General features: G+C 58.1%; 1 protein-coding gene and 1 long non-coding RNA gene across 6 annotated transcripts; both read right to left on the reverse strand.

The window, feature by feature from the left end:
• Positions 1–432: 432 nt before the first annotated feature.
• Positions 433–9,295, reverse strand: LOC149914499 (uncharacterized). Of its 5 annotated transcripts, none has more exons than XR_016460380.1 (6): positions 6,904–9,293; positions 5,744–5,880; positions 5,435–5,612; positions 4,869–5,195; positions 2,480–4,585; positions 433–1,209 (listed from the first exon to the last, which is right to left on the reverse strand). It is a non-coding gene; the product is annotated as an uncharacterized LOC149914499 (long non-coding RNA). The 5 variants fall into 5 exon arrangements; XR_016460379.1 differs by having other exon boundaries at positions 433–2,371; XR_016460377.1 differs by having other exon boundaries at positions 433–4,585; positions 6,904–8,883; positions 8,959–8,987.
• A 2,246-nt stretch (positions 9,296–11,541) lies between these two features.
• LOC116234974 (uncharacterized) lies at positions 11,542–15,262 on the reverse strand. Its single transcript, XM_031602828.2, has 4 exons — positions 13,223–15,262; positions 13,053–13,124; positions 12,882–12,953; positions 11,542–12,783 (listed from the first exon to the last, which is right to left on the reverse strand). Exons 1-4 carry the CDS (start codon positions 13,806–13,808, stop codon positions 12,176–12,178), a joined length of 1,338 nt encoding a protein of 445 aa, XP_031458688.2. The 5' UTR covers positions 13,809–15,262; the 3' UTR covers positions 11,542–12,175.
• Positions 15,263–16,679: the final 1,417 nt, after the last annotated feature.

Genomic DNA, 16,679 nt, shown 5'->3' on the forward strand with positions numbered 1-16,679 from the left:
GTCCTTCTCCTTCCTGAGTCAGGTGCCACTTCCATCTCAGGAATGGAACAGCCAACAGAGGTGAGACAGAAACTTTTCAAGAAAAGGCTCAGGGTTGCACTAAGAGACAGAATTCAGTGGTGTGGTGGCGGTGTGTTGAGCTGAAACTCAGCCCCATAGCCCCTTAGCCGTGCAGCTCCTGTGGCTTGGTGACAGTGCTGCTGTGTGGCTGCAAACACAAGCAAGGACACGCAGTGAGCACTTCTGTCACACAGACTGTTTCCACCACAGCAAGTCCATTGTTAATGGAGATTTCCTCATGGCAGTGCTTGAAGGCTCCGGGCTTCTTTAAAAGTTGCTGCCAAGAACATTCCCAAGGAATGGACTGCACAGATTCCCACTCTCCCACTCACGCTAAAACCAAGCTTTAATTGGTAGCATTAAAATATTGTATTTAACTCTAGCCTTCCCTGCAGCCCAAAACAAAACACCTATCCGTAATGCTTACCTGTACCCAGTGTTCTGAAAAATTCAGCAGAACACCATGCCCTCTCACTAAACTTTTGCTTAATCTCTGCCCCAAAATGGTGAGTTCTAACCCCTAATCCCTATCCTGAACACCCATCACCCACAGACCCTGCTCTTGTGCTCTGCCCTCCTCACCTTCAACTCCTCCCCCAACCCTAAGCTTTGGGTACTTGGCTCTTCAGGGAAGAGCAGGAATGGTGGAGTCTTAGAGTCACCATCCCTGGATGTGTTTAAAAACAGTTTGGATGTGGTGCTCAGGGACGTGATGTAGCTGAGGGATGTTAGAGTTAGGGTAGGATGGTTAGGTTGGACTCGATGATCTTGAAGGTCTTTTCCAGCCTGAGTGATTCTGTGATGCTATGGAAGGGGCCCCCTTCCCCGCTCACCCTTCAAACTGTCACCGCCCAGCAGCTCTGCAGCCAGCAGTGCGCTCCCAGCCACCTCCACAGCCACGTGCCTCCTGCGGGCCCACGAGGCTCTGAGGCAGAGCTGCTGCACCCCTGTGCATGCACACGCACGTGTATCCACACACCCGCACACACCATTTGTGCAAACGCACGCGCGTGTGCAAGGACACCTGTAATGAAGGCACTGGGGCACAGCTGCAGCCCCATCCCGAGATGCGGGTTGCTGCGGGATTCCTCGTTTGGACGCTGCGGGGTTAACCCGGAGCCGCAGTCTGAGGGACACTCCTCATGTGCTCTGCAGATGGAAGATGTGCCAGGAGCCAAGACAAGACTTTCACAGACAGCGCAGGGGTGGCGTTCCTGGGCCGGGCGGGGACATGCAGAGCAGCGCCCACTGCCCTGGGATCTGCAGCACTGCACAAGGGCTCAGGGCGCAGCACTGCGGCACAGCTCCCCGAGGACGCCGGGTTCAGCACCAGAGCCCTGGGTGGGCTATGGGGGGCCTGGGACGGTGATGGGGGTCCTGTCAGGGACTGTGGGGGGCTGTGAGATCCCTGGGGGGGCCTGGAATGGGTCAGGGGGGTCCAAGGGAGGAAATACGGGGTTGAAAGGGAGCCCAGTGGGGGACATGGGGTGCTGCTGGGGACTGTGGGGCTCTGTGAGGTACCAGGCAGAATTTGGGGGAGGTGTACTGGGTCTGAGAAAGTCCTTGAGGAGATCTGGGGCTCTGTGGGGTGCTATGGGGGATGGGGGACATGGGCTGGATATGAAAACACAGCCTGCAGGGGCAGAATGCTGCTCTCAAGTAGGCAGGATGTTGGCTGAAGGTAGGACACGGGGGTATGGAGTTGTATGGGGACACGGGGGGAACGGGGGGATGTGGGGAGCATTTTGGGGTAAAAAGGGGGGATGTGGGGCAGTGTTGGAGCGCATTTCTTTTTTTGTGAGACTGTACAGGGGGTCCCTGGACCCAAAGGTGGGGCCCTGAGCCATAACCCCACATGAGCCAGAACCCAAGAGGACCACGTAACCCTGTATGTGTGTGACCCCATGGCTGCACGTGACCCACAGCCCTGTGTGAACCATACCCCCCACACCACACTGTGACTCCCTGACCCTGCCTGCCCCCATCACGCTGCAACCCCTGACATGTGGCTCCAGAACTCTGGGATCCTTGCCTCCACCTCAACTTGACTATATAACCCCATGTGGCCCATAACCCCATGTCACCCCAAATGCCCCTACCATCCCATATGACCCCATCACTGTGACCCACAATCTCATCTGACCCCATAACACTGAGCCACCCCATAACCCGACGTAACCGCATAACCCTGTGACCCTCCAGGACCCTCATGTGACCCACGACCCCGTGTCCTCACCCCATGTGGCCATAGAACCAGCTGTGTGTGGGGAAAAGGCATCTCCTCCTTCCTCAGAGTGGGGCTGCCCCAGAGCTGCCCCAAGGAAGACATGGGGCGGGTTGCAGCCATACGTCTGTTTGGAGAGCTGGGAACTGGACAAAGGGGCCACAAGAAGGACAAGAATGCTTTGGAGGGAAATACCTGTCACAAGGGTTGGTGGGTTGGTAGCTTCTGTTCCTCTAAGTGGACGAGAACAGAACAAACTGATCCCACTGAGACTGGGGAAGGGACAGGACCTGCAGTGCTGCGTGGCAATGAGGGAGACTTGAACCAGGAATGGAGCTGGGATGGACTGAAGCAAATCAACTCCTTCACAAGACAGTGGGAGAAGAAATCCAAGTCAGCTGCAGAACAAACAGCAGAACTCCTTACAAAAAAAAGGTATCCCAGATTGGGGCTGTTGGAGCAGGAATGGACAAAGAACTCTGATGGCAGCGCAGCACGAGGAGGAAGGAATGCATGGTGGTGCAGAAGGAGAAGGATGGAGAACATCAGCGGTGGGATTCCCCTTTTGCACGGTCACCCAGCACTATGGGACTCTGCAACAAGAAGCTGCACCCTGCCGTGGTCAGCATGGCTGTGTGTGTCACCTGTGTGCTGCTGGAAATCATCTGAGCAATAAGAAATGAGCTTTGCTGCTGCACCGAGAACTGTGCCTAATGGAACATCAGATGAGAGCGTTTCTTGCACATCCCAAAGGCACTTGGGGGGATCTGCTGGGATGTGGGTAAGTCGTAGAGGGTTGTGGGGCAGTTAAAGGACGCCTATGGGAGGGCTATAGGGGCACTCTGGGGCAGCTATGGGGCAGAGCCACACCTAGGAGCTGCCTTTAACCAACACACCGCTCTGGTGGAACTGCTGCTGGCCACGGGCCGTGGGCAGTGATGGGGCTGTTCTGGGGCTGCTCTAGGTTGGCTCTGGGGCTGCTATGGGGCAGCTATGGGACACACCCACAGCTCAGTGGGGCTGATGTTCCCTCACACGCAGCTGGTGGGGAATCTGCTCTGATCATGGGACCCCCTCCATAGCCCCCCATTGCCCTTTTGACCCCCATCTTGCCCCCCAACATGTGGGCAAGATGAGGGTCGGGGCAGATAGAGACTGCTGTTCTACAGCAGCCCCACAGCCACCCTACAGTACTCCCTGAAGAACCCAAGAACAGACCCATCACTGTCCACAGCCTCATATGGGCTGATGGTGCTCATAGGGCTATGGGTCACGTGGAGCCTTGGGGTCACGCCGAGTTCTATGGGGTTATGGGGTCATGTGGGGTTATGGATCACGTCTCCACCTTTGGGCCACAGGGAACCCCAGTCCCCTCTCAGGAAGAAATCAATACATGCATTCCAACATGGCCCACATCCCCCATTCTGACCCCAAACCTCTCCCCACGTGCCCCCAGACCCGCTACGTCCCCATGCCACCCCATATCCCTGTGCCCACAAGTCCCACCTTTACCTCACACATTGCCTTCTGCTGTGCAGCACTCTGCTCCTGCAGCCTGTGGCCCAGATCCCCATATCCTCCCATGTTCCTGTGCCCCCATATCTCTAATGCCCCACACGTCACTGTTACCCACATCTGTACCCCTTCTCCAGCTCCAAATTCCTCTCCTGCAGCAGGCAGCCCTGACCCATTATTGTGCAATTGTATGGGATCTGGGAGGACACGGAGGTGAGGAGGGGAGGGGCCCCAGGTGGGCTACGGGATTCCTGGAATGGTGACCTGGGTCCTGTGTCAGGGACTGTGGGGGAGATCCCAGGGAGGTCCTGGAGGTGGCAAGGGAGGACAGAGGGAGGAAATAAGGGGGCTCAGTGGGAGTCCATTAAGGGACATGGGGTGCTGCTGGGGACTGTGGAGGTTTGCGATGTTTCCAGCCAGCTATGGGGGAGGAGTACCAGGTCTGAGGAGGTCCTGAAAGGGCTATGGGGCTCTGTGGGGGGCTGTGAGGTGCCTACAGGGATCTTGCTGGGGAAATGCTGAGGGGGTTATTGGGGCTCTGAGGGAATTATGGGTGGGCTGTCATGGGAAAGGAGAGGGAAAGCTTGGGGAAAACAAGGGGCAGCCAGTAGGATGGAAGGGAAACAGGAATGCAAAAGGGAATTCGGGCTGAGGCAAGGGAACAGCTAGGGGAAGAACAGGGGAATGTCCCAGGAACTGAGTTCTTCTTTCAAATCCACATCTTCTGCTTCCCAACTCAGCTGCAAAGCTGCCAGAGGAGCTGCAGTACCGCTGCCCACGTCCTGCCTGTGTCAGAAAGAGCTGCGTGTTAGCAGGGTGTAGCTGCCATTAAAAAGCCGACTCCATAATTGCAGTCACAAAACCATCACCTTCAGTCTCTGCCACAGGCAGACGACCATGGCCTTGCACAGGAACCATTCCTACACAGCAAGGGAAGTCCTTCACTGCCTTAGGATGTGAGTAACACGGAGGAAGGGCCCCAAAGCCTTCAAAACATGCTATCAAGCCACCGACTGTGGAAGCTAAACACTCCTTCTACTTCAAGAATAAGCAAGACAAACCAATGCACCTTGCTGCTGGAGAGGGCTGCGCTGCATCTCCTGCTGCCATCCTTGGGCTGTCATCGTGCCGCCCATCCACAGCGCACTTTGAAGGGCCGCAGTCTTGCGAGAAAGAACAGAGAGCAGAGAGCTCTGCCTCACATTTCCTGGGAGAACACAGAGATGAGCCGCACAACCCTTGCTCTCAGAACACACACCTCTTCTCTTACCAGCTTCTTTCATGCCTGCACACCGCTGTTCAAACCCCTCCTCCATCTCTCCCTTCACAATGCAATGCACAGCCTCTCTCCAATGATGAGCTCCGGGCTGTTTAATGCCTGTGCCATCATCAGGACCTGCAGAACAAACCTTGCAGTTAAGAGGTTGGATTAGACAAGCACTCTGTCTAGCAAAATTCACCATCTTAAACACTTCCAAAAAGACACTTCTCCAATCCAGCTGGAGGGCGAGCAAAGACGCACGGAGGTCTGACACCTTTGAACAAAAGCAGGGCCACAAACACTGAGAAATACAAACATGGGGACATTCTGCATGCACACAGATCAACTGGCATTACACACCAACACCGCTTTACCTCCTCCGCACCAACAGGCTCTGCAGTGCCCCAACGTCTGTCAGTGGCAGTCTGTGAGGAACGGCCCTGCAGAACACGCAGAGTCATGCAGGCTCTCCTCCTCCTGCTGCGTTCCTTCCTCTGGCACACAGAGCTCAGCTGCTGCTGCTGCAAGCAGTGCTTCCCGTGTCTGCCCAGCCTAAAGCCACCAGACAACGTCAGCGGATGCTCACATACAAGCAGAAGTGCTGGTGGAAAATCACCGCACAGCACAGACTGAATCGCTGGTACCTTGCAGCGAGGAAAGGCTGAGATGCGCAACATCCTCACCTGCCTGCTGGTTGCAAGTGGAGGGTCAGCAGCAGCTCCACTCGTGATTAAGTCCTCCAAAACATTCCTCTTTCTTCCTGATCAGGAGACTTCATACTGAAACCTTCTCCAAAGTCCTTATTAAACAATACCTGCATCTAAGGAGAAAACACGTTTCAGATTTAAGACCACAAAATAATCATATTCTATTCCAATACAACTTCAATTCTGATTTAAGTTTCATGACCAGCATTTCATCCACCATGCTATGGAAGGGGGAAAGGGAGGGGGCAAAGGTATGGGGGCAAAGGTAGGGACAGCCTTTTAGCCCCACATCCCGTTATGGCCCACCCTATAGCCCCGTATCACCCTATGGCCCCACACAGCCCCTTTGAAATCCATATCCCCCATATAATCCCTACAGCCCCATTCTCCCTATACCCACCAATAGCCTCCCACTGCCACCCTATATCCTCCCCACAGCCTCCCTCACAACCCCTCATAGTACAACATCCCTCTCTGTAGCCCCCTGCCTCCTATCACCCCAAACCCTCTCACAGCCCACCACAAACCCTTATAACCCTATATCCCTCTATAACACCCCTTATAATTCTATATCCCCCTATAACACCCCCCCTATTGCCCCATATCTCCCTATATCCCTCCACAACCCCTGTACCTCCCCAATAGAATTGTATAGCCCCTTACAGCCCCATTTCACCCCGATAGCCCCCTGAGATCCCAACAGCCCCTTATAGAGCCCACATAGCCCTAAAACCCTCCCTACAGCCCCCCCACCCCTTATAGCCACCCACAGCCCCATATCGATCCCCCCCCCACAGTTCCCCATATCACCCCCACAGCCCCCTTTTGTTCCATATCCTCTTATACCCCTTCTATAGTCCCCCACAGCTTTCTATACCCCATATCCCCCAGAGCCCCCAACAGCCCCCATCACCCCTACATTCTGCTCAGAACTTCCTTTTTCCTCACAGCCCCCGATATCCCCCCATATCCACCCCTACAGACCCCCCACAGCCCCCAATATCCCCACATTACTCCATGCCCCCCTGTAGCCCCACAGTACCCCACATCCCCCAATACCCCCCAATATCCCCACAGCCCCTAAACTCCCACATCCCCCCGGATCTCCCCCACCGCCCCCCGCACCCACAGCCCACCTCAGCCCCGGGGGGCACCGCGAGCAGCGCTGCCGGCTCCTCTCCCCGGCCCCGGCCCGGAGCCGTTCTCCCGCGCACCTCCGGCGCCGCTGTCCTCAGCACCGCTCCCGTCGTGCCGCGGTTCCGTCTCGGTGCTGCCCGGACAGCTCCGGCGCGCAGCGGCTGTGGGACCGGCGCCGTCCGAGGGGAGAGCCGGCTGCCGACGGCCGTTCCCGCGCGCGGCGCCTCAGCCAATCGGAGCCGGCGGCGCTGCCGCTGACCAATGAGAGGCACGAATGAGCCGGAACTGCCCCTGACCAATGAGAGCTCGGGGGCGGGACAGAGCTGCACTTGACCAATGAGATGCTGCGACAAGCCGGAACTGCCCCTGACCAATGAGAGCCCGGGGGCGGGACGGAGCTTCGATGGGGGCGGGGCGCGGAGTGTTCCCTCTTGCTGTAGGGGATGGGATTGGGATTGGGATTGGGATCGGGATTTGGGATGAGGGATTGGGATTGACAGGTGTGAGATGGGGTTGGGATGAGGGATGGGGAATGAGATTTGGAATTGGGATTGGGATGTGGGATATAGGATGTGGGATATAGGACATGGGTTTGGGATATGGAGTTGGGATGTTGGATGTGAGGTTGGAATGTGCAGTTGGGATGCTGGATGTGGCATTGGGATGTGGGGTGCGGGAATATGGATATGGGATGGATACGGGATGGGATATCGGGAAATGGGATATATATGGGCTGGGCTCTGCATACGGGATGGACTTGGAATGGATATGGCAGCGAGCGTGGAAGCTTAGAAGCACAGAACGGCTCAGGTTGGCAGAGCAGCGCTCCGTCTGAACTCAGTGCCGTCTGTGAACGCACTGAGGGTGCACTCAGTGCCCTGCTCAAGGTCATTGATAAAGGTGTTCAGTAGGAGTGGCCCCAGTCCCCAGCCCTGGGGGACAGCACTCGTGAGCGGCCGCCAGCTGGAAAATCCTGCTCTGGGTGTACAGACTTGGCCGGGTCCCCGTCTGCAGACAAAACTGCCAGGAGCCAAACGGTGTGGGGGCGGAAGAGCCGTGACGTGGGAGGCGTCTTGATGCCTGTCTGTCCGTCTGCACGGCAGGCCCAGCCGCCCCTGCTTCCCCCCTCCATGGGAACTGCCCCTGCTGCCGCTGCCGGAGTCTCTGCTGGCCACGGTGAGCCGATGCGATTCCCCTCCATCCGCCCGTGCCCTGCCTGCTGCCCATCCCCACGGCAATTCACAGCACTGGGCAGAGCAGGCGAGCTGTGTGAAACGCCCTCTGCATCCCGCTGCACAAAGGACTGCAGGGAGAGAGGAGGGCTGGGGCTGCTGGTGGCAGCTGAGGGACACCGTGGCCATCTGTGGTGCCCCATCCTGCCCCGGAGGTGGGCGTGGGGAGCTGGGGGGCTGTGACACAGCACAAATGACTGCAGGCAGAGGGACGTAGCAAAACACAAACACAAAGCTTTTAATAACCTATCTGAGAATACAACGAGAAACAGAAACGACAGTAATCGCCGCGCTGGAATAAACATTGGAGGAAACGGCAGCCAAGGTTTGAAGAGAGAGCTTCCAGATCGTGCCAGAGATAGGATATCAGAGTGCTGAGATGTTAATTATCACTAAGGGAAAATACAGCCTGAGCCATGTGCACATCATTAGCCCAGTGAGCGCAGAATCCAACCGCTTATTGAGGTCACAAAAGAGCAGAAGGGCTCCTCCTGCTCCATCCCGTCCCTTAAAATGAGAAAAAAAGAAGAAATATCAAGCAAAAGACACCCAGCCATACCTCTCCACTCACAAGGCAGAAATAGGAATAGCAGTCCTCTCCTCGCTGAGACATGACCGGTGAAGTGTCAGAGGAAACTGAAGTTCCGAGGGCTCTCTCCGCAGGAACTTCCCCCGCTCTTGGAAAGAGCTGGCTTCACTCTTCCTCAGACTGCCTCGATCCCCAGACTCTCCTTTTGGACAGGAATCCTGCAGAAAGCACCAACAAGTGACAAATCTGCTCCAAGGAAGGCTCACAGCTCAGTCTGCGTGCAGCACGCTCACCAGAGCACCAGCTCTGCTCACCAGCTGTGGCACAAACGCTCCCAGCCCAGCAACCACTGTGACCTCAGCGAGTGCCCGCATGGCTTCTGTGCCTTCATCACAAGGGAAGGAAACGGATGCCTCCCAGATCCAGCTTTTGGGAAATAAACACTGGGGTCACCCAATGGGGTTATGTGCAGTAAAGTAACGGAGAAGCGAGGATGACTTTGTGCAGCCCAATAGAAACCAGGAAAGACCAATACGGCCTCGTGGTGGTCAGTGGAGTCCCAGGGAACCAGCAGCAGCACTAGGAATGCACATCTGTATGCCCCAGGGCCGCTGCTGGCCTCTGGCTGTGGCTTCAGGCCCCGGGGCCGATGTCGGCCTCCCGGGCTGTGGCTTCAGGCCCTGTGGCCAGTGCCGGCCTCACTGGCTGTGGCTGTGGCTTTCGGTCCCTGGGCTGCTGTCGGCCTCTGTGGCTGTAGCTGTGGCTGTACAGCCCAGGGTTGGTGCCGGCCTCTTGTGCTGCGGCTGTGGCTTCAGGCCCTTGGCCTGGCTCTGGCCTCTTGTGCTGTGCTTTGGGCCCCAGAGCTGGTGCTGCTCTGCCTGGCTGTGGCTCCGGGCCCCATGGCCGCCGTCAGCATCCCTGGCTGTGGATTCAGGCCCCAGGGTCGGTGCTGGGCTCTGGTTGCAGCTTTAGGCCCCATGGCTGGTGCCAACCTGTCTGGCTGTGGATGTGGCTTTAAGCCCCATGGCTGTGCTGGCCTCTGTGGCGGTGGCTTCAGTGCTCGGGGCCGGTGCCAGCCTCTCAGGCAGTGGCTGTGGCTCCAGGCCCCGGTGCCAGTGCCGGTCTCTCTGCTGAGTTCTCAGGCCCCAGAGCTGGTGTCGGCCTCTCAAGTGGTGGTTTTAGGCACTAAAGCTTGTGCCAGCCTGGAACAACACACATTTTAAAACAGTTCACGTAAGCAAATGAAAGCAGGACAACACTGAGCTCTTCTGGGTATTTCTAGCACTGGGACAGAGACAGGAGAGCGTGCTCAGCCGTGTGTGCTTGGCTGTATGCAGCAATCTCTGCCACATTTGTAACACCTTCTGTTGAGATTCCCACCAGTGAAGAAGTATTAGTGCCACTCCTCGCTCCTTGCTGCTAGGACGGGCTGTTTGAAGACTGACGCACGTGCTGTGATCAGATCCCTCTTGTAGGAATAATGTGCTGAGCAAAAAGAACGTTTGGGCCAGGTGGCCTCAGAAATCTGGCTGTTCTGGATGATGGCTGCTGATGGAAACAGGTATTCTTGTGCTGTTCAGCTTTTAACGTGAGTCAGGTGTGCTGTAGCAAGAACCATTGGGCTCTAAAATGCCTTTAAACACGCACACTACCTATTTCTGTCCTGCATGCCATCTTTGCTGCTTTTTGGTGCAGGAGTTTTTACTAGCATGTATTGGGCTTGTTTGCTTGCGGAAGGAACATTATGTGTAGTTTTCACAGAGAACTTCTGTTATGATTTCTTTATGCTTTTAATTCTAAATATCAGGAGTGGTGCTGCAAGAAAGGGCCCTGCCAGTGCCAGTAAGTTCCTACCCAGCTCTGTGTGACAGACCCCACTGTGGAGGGAAGTGTAAAGGATGGCAGTTCAGAATCCTCTCTTGCCAGCCTGACGTGCTGGATTTTGAGCATATGAAGTGTGCTCTGTCTACCCAAGGTGTTCCCTTCTGCTTTAAAGGAGAAGGCTGCAGGGTGATATTTCCCTTTTGTCTTGCAGATGCGCTCCTTGGCACAGACCTCTCTCGGCCTTCAGCATTGTTTCCTCGTGGCAGACTATTTTGCAGACTGTGGGTGTCCCAGATTCAGCTTTCTATTTCTCTAGTCTGACAAATATTTTATTTGGAGGAGGAAAGAAAGACTGTAGTTTAATGAGAATAACATCTGAGTGCTAGCGCAGTGAGGTGAATGAGGGCCACAGAGGCAACTTGGTGCTGCTGAAGCACTGCCCAGTGACGAGGTCGGGGGTAACACCTGCTGGCAGATGAGGATAATGCTTTTGGACTGAGTCAGGAGAGAATAAAACACAATGACTGAGCTGCCTGCAAAGAGCTGCTGGGGGAAGCTTGGTGCCAACTTTGTGTTTGATCTGATAACCTCCTGTGCATGTTCTACGTTTATCCCACCCTCCATCTTTCCCACAGCCACACACGGGGCTCTGGGCAGCGGACGCTTCCGTTGCTGGGGGTCCTGCTGCCACCTCGAGGTGCTGAGCCAAACTGCCACCTTCTGTGTGAAACATGAGGAAAAAACGCAATTCTGAACCCATGGCACCTCAAAGTCCCTTCAAGAGCCCCCACCTACTGTCCTCAGCCCTCCGGTTTTCCCTGCTGTCCCTTAGAAGCCTCAGGAGTGCCAGCAGCACCTCATGCCTTAGGATGCCTGGTGGATTTCACGAAGATGCACTCATCTCCTGCATTGTGATCATTGGCAAAAATATTCAGCGGCGCTGACCCAAGCTGGGGGCTCAGTGGTGACATACAGGGAAACCTGCTGTGCTGCAGTGCAAGCCTCCGGTCCTGCTGCTGGGCACTGCTGGGTGCAGCCCGGCTCCGTCCTCTCTGTACCTCCCTGCAGGGTTTGATGGCTGTGCCCGGGATCCACCGAGCCTCCTCTTCTGCAGGCTGAGCCGCCCCAGCTCTCCCAGAATCCCACCCCAACCATTCCCCATCCTTACATTCCCAGGCAGTGCTGACTGAGGAGGAGAGGGGATTTTGGAGGGGTGGAATTGGGCCAGTGAGGGCAGGCCTGGGACACGGCCCTTTGTGCTGCCCCATCCTGCCCCATAGGTGTCTGTAGGGGGCCTTGGGGGGTTTTGGAGCTGCATGAACAACTGCAGGTGGAGGCGTAGGAAAGTGAATGCAAAACATTTAATGATATAACGTAATGTAAAGTAAAATAATTGATCATAACTGAACAGAATCTAACAGGATTTAACATAACTTAATTTAACACAGTCCCACATCATCCTAGTCCAAGATGACGTTTGTGGACAGCCCAGGTTTGGAGGGGTAGGGCTGGGCCGGTGCTGGTGCCCCTGGAGCACTGCTGCTGCTCTCTGTGTGCCACTGGGGCCGGCGAGGAGCCCAGGGCTACAGGTAGGCTTCTTTGTTGGCTATGGCCGTGCCTCCTGCTGCACCACGTGGGCCGGTTTCTGCGGATGCTCCCGCTCGTGCTGAGCCCACCCAGCTTCACCTAGCGCCGGCGTTTCTGTCCTGGAGCGTCCTGGCCCAGGGGCAGCTCCCTCTTTCTGGTTGGGACGCTGCCAGTGCGCTGCTCGTGCCCTCTGCTCTTGCCTTTCCCGGTGGTGCAGGCGGGCGCTGGGCACTCGGCCGGCTCGGTGCCATCCCCGTGGGGGTCGTCTGGCACGTGGCAGGAGATGCAGCCGGGTGGCAGTGCCAGGCGGGTGAGAACCACCCGGGGCTGCCTCTGCCGCGCCTCTTCCGTCAGATGCCCAAAGGGCAGCGACTCGGAGAGCTGCCCACAGCATGCTGGCTGCCTCCAGAACAGGTTGCTGATGGGCCTGGCATCAGCCTCTGCCTCTCCGCTGAGCTCCGTGCCGGCCCAGGGAAAGTCAGGGAGCGCTGCGATGAAAGGAGCGCTGTCGAGGCTGCTGGGGACATCTGGGCTCGGTGGCCACGTGGCATCGATCCACCGCAGCAGCTCTGCCCTTTCCTGGGCGTTCAGTTCTGGCAGCAGCTCACTGTGACCGTTTTCCACAGTCTCAGTGCAATCGGTCCCCTCTGCTTGGACATCAACCAGGTCCTGGTTCTGCTGGGGGACCTCCAGAGGACTTGTCACTTCTGAAAAAGCAAGAACATCCCCCAGAATGGTGATCACATCATTCCCACAGCCACCCAATGCAGACACCCCCCGCCAGCTCTGCAGCCCCCAGACTCACCGTTGTTGACCCACGCCAGGAGGTCATCCATGTCCGGGATGTCGTCCGGGATCTCTGTGCTGGATGTCACTTCTGGAAAAGGGAAGAAAATCCCCACATGGGCAATTCCAGCTTTCCCATGCCCACTCACTGCAAACACCTCCCTGCCAGCTCTGCTGCCCCCAAACTCACCGCTGTTCATCCACGTCAGGAGGTCATCGATGTCCATGGTGTCCTGCGAGACGTCTGCGCTCGTTGTCGCTGCTGGAAAAGCAAGAAAATCCCCAGTGGGGCAATGCCAGCTTTCCCACAGCCAGCCGGTGCGGACAGCCTGCCACCCGCTCTGCAGCCCCCAAACTCACCACCTGATTCCAGCGCTGCGGTGCTGCAGGTGAGTGGAGCCGTGGTGGGATGGGGGCACACGTCGGTGGGCGCTGGGTGCCCCTGGTCCTCCGTGAGCACCACGGCATCTCCAAAGGGCCCCACCGCCTGCTCCCAGCTGGCGGGCAGCGTGCAGGGCACGGGGAGCACCTGCTGCTGCACCGAAAGTGCTGGCAGAAGGACGGGGCTGCCGGAGGCCTGCAGCGGGCAGCTGCCTGCGGGCTGCGGGGGCTCCCCATGGAACACGGCCCCAGGCCACGGCCCCATCGGCTGCTGGGGCTGCGGCGTCCATGCCAGCAGGGGATGTCCCCAGCAGTGGGCAGGGGCCGTGGGGGGAGCCATGCCTGGGTTCTGATCCCAGGGTAGCAGCTGCAGCAGCGGTAAGTGCTGTCCCCCGGGTGGCAGCTGAACCACGGCTGGAGGTTCCCCAGGTGGGAGCTGCGCTCCCTGTCCCTGGACGCCTGGTAGCCCAGGCCAGACGGAGGCCTGAGGCGCCACGTGGGTGACACTGGGGACAGGGAGGGGTTGCGGTGACACCGGCACTGCTCCGCCGATGCTGGGCTGCATTGCAGCAGTGGCCGGTGGTGGCACAAGGGATCCAAAGAAAGCAGCGTCGGGTGTCGGAAGCACCGTCAGCGTCCCTGAAGGGATTCTCTCTGTGGGGAAATGCCCAAATGGGCGCCGGGCTGAGATCTGGGGCACTGGGATCACCCGGAGGGCCGCAGTGCCAGGAGCAGAGCAGCCTGCTGCCTTACCTGCCGCGGGAGCTCAAGAGTGGCAGTGGGGGGTTCCGTGACCGCTGAGGTCAGCCCCTCTCCCCTGAGCTCACAAGGATTCTCTGTGACACTGTCACAGGCATTGCTCTCTGCCTGCCCCGTCACCAACACTCGCTGTGGCTGCTCACTGTGGCCTTCCATTGTTTCAGTGCAGATGATAAACTTGATGGAAATGAACTTTTTACGCGTCGAGATGGTGATGGGACAAAGGGGAACGGTTTTAACATAAAGGGGGCAGATTTGGATTAGATGTCAGGGAAGTTCATCCCAGAGGCAGCCGAGGCCCTGGCACTGCTGCCCAGACAGGCCGTGGGTGCCCCAGCCCTGCAGCTGCACTCGACTCAGCTCCCATTGCAGTGAAGGGAGACAAAGGGAGGGACGTGGCTGATGACGCTCAAACAAGCGGTGGCATCGCAGGGCTGCGGTGCTCTGACTCTGCAAAGCCACCAAACTTCCACCTGCTGGCCGTCTCCCTTCACACATCCGCCTGTCACAGAAGCACAGGGGCTGGAAGGGACCTCTGCAGATGAGCGCAGTACAACCTTCCCCCAGAGCAGCTTCCCTGCAGCGCTTCCACAGGAGAGGCTGCCTGGAGCTGCGGAGCCCAGAACTGACCCAGAGCTCCATACGTGCCCAGCGCTTCCTGCGGCCGTCCACAGCCTCCCAGGGCCACCAGTCCTGCCCAGTGCCCCCACTGGGGCCAACACACCCGACGCTCAGTACGTGACCATCTCCTTCCCCGGGCACAAAGCAGGGCGACGGGGGCACTGGCGGCAGCAGCGAGGAGGAGCTGGAGGAGCCGCAGCTCTCGGCCCGCTGCAACCACCCCAACATCCCCCACTCCGCGCCTCCCTGCGGGGACCGACGGCCGTGCCCGGGATCCCCCCGAGCCTCCTCTTCTGCGGGCTGAGCCGCCCCGGCTCTCCCAGAATCCCAGCCCAGCCATTTCCCACGCGGTGCCGAGGACGGCAGGGGATGCGGGGGGAGCGACGGGGCCGGCGCTCGCATCCTATGACGCGGCCGTTCGCGCCGCCCCGTCCTCACCCGGCGCCGGGCGCGGGGACGGGGCGGGTTATCGGAGCCGCAGAAACGACCGCGGGCAGAAGCGCCGGGAAACGAAGCTTCGACGTTTAATCGACGAACGCGCAGAGCGATCAACGGAAACGACCGCGTTCCCGACCGGCTCCCGTCCGAACGGCGACTCCGGAGGACGGCTCGGCGCCGACGGGGGACGGACGGCCCCGCGCCGCCTCCCCCTGACCGCCCGGCGTCCCCCGGACGGGGCCGCAGCCGCGGCCGCCATTGGCGGAGAGCCCGCGCTCGGCCCGCCCCCGCCGCGCTGCCATTGGTCGGGCCGCGGAACGGGGCGGGCACTGCGCGCGGGGTCCTTTCTGTGGCGGTCGCGCGGTTTTTTGCGTCATCACCGCGCGCGTCTCGGCTGGCCGCGGCCCGGCTGCCTTCGGCGATGCCTGTCGCCGCGCGCCCGCTCCGCTTCCACGGCCCCTGGGAGCGTGTGTATGCGCGTGTGTGCAGAACCGTGCACACGAGTGCAAAGACGTACTCACACGCACCCCTCTGCATTCACACACGCGTGCGTCCATGTGCACGCACCGCCCACGAGCGTGCAGCCGTGTGCAAAGCCATGCAGCCACGTGCAAAGACCCCGATGCTCCCAGCCGTGGTTATGCAGGCACACACGCGCGTGCAGACGCGTGTGCAACGCAGCCCTTTTGCACGCTCACACGCAGATGCCGTCGAGGAAACGTCCTCGTGCGCGTGCACGCGTGCAATCCCACCGCTCTGCACCGCCTTTGGCTGTCTGTCCGTCTGTCCGTCCCAGGGTACGTTTGGAGCTGACAGACAGGCTGTCTCAGGAGCAGAGGCGAGCAAACCACGCACCCAGAGCAGCACACGGCCCTGTGAGTTTCGTTCAGCACGCTCACACGGACACACACACAGGCACCCCTTGCAGGTGCTGGAAACATCCCAGTGATTTTTGTCAGGACGGGATCTCTGAGAAAAGCAGATTTTAGTCGCGATTGCAACGGCGGGCGTCCCACGGGCAGGAGCACCTCTGGACACAACACAACAGTCTGCATACCCTGTTCTTCCCCCCTTGCCTCCCGCGTTTCCGCGCTGGCTGGGTACTCCAGGTTCACAATCGTATCAAAGGTTCACATTTGTTAATTACTGTTATTTTGTTTGTTATCTGGTGTCAGCCCTGAAGATGTCTCAACTCTTCTTGTTCATACTGATATGGTGATTTTCTTCAGAGTCCTTGTTAAACAAAGGGTACGGAGGGGACGTGCCCCATCTTCCTCAATACCTTCTTCAGGCACTCCCTGAGCCATGTAACAAATTGTCCTTTTAATTTGGGCAGGATACTCTTGCAGTGCGTGACATCTATTTTCAATGCTGGCTATACATAAGTTGTCACTGGCCTATCTGTATGTTTTAAATTATTTATTACCTCTAGCTTGCCTTGGATACTGTCTCCCACAACATCCTTATAACAAAGCTGAGGAAGTGTGGACAGATGAGTGGACAGTGAGGTGGGTTGAGAACTGGCTGACTGGCAGAGCGCAGAGGGTCGTCGTTGGCGCTGCAGAGTCCGGTTGCAGACCTGTAACCAGCGGTGTTCCTCAGGGGTCGGTGCTGGGTC

The sequence above is a fragment of the Phasianus colchicus genome, chromosome 29, assembly GCF_987193195.1.
Source record: "Phasianus colchicus chromosome 29, bPhaCol1.hap1.1, whole genome shotgun sequence".
Taxonomy (NCBI): domain Eukaryota; kingdom Metazoa; phylum Chordata; class Aves; order Galliformes; family Phasianidae; genus Phasianus; species Phasianus colchicus.

Excerpts from the sequence above, each read along its gene's own strand:
- LOC116234974 (XM_031602828.2), bottom strand. The coding sequence starts at position 13,808 with ATGCAGCCCAGCATCGGCGGAGCAGTGCCGGTGTCACCGCAACCCCTC. Across the intron at positions 13,125-13,222 it reads CGCAGCGCTGGAATCAGGTG|CAGCGACAACGAGCGCAGAC; the intron begins GTGAGTTTGGGG and ends TTGCTTTTCCAG. Across the intron at positions 12,954-13,052 it reads CCTGACGTGGATGAACAGCG|AAGTGACATCCAGCACAGAG; the intron begins GTGAGTTTGGGG and ends TCCCTTTTCCAG.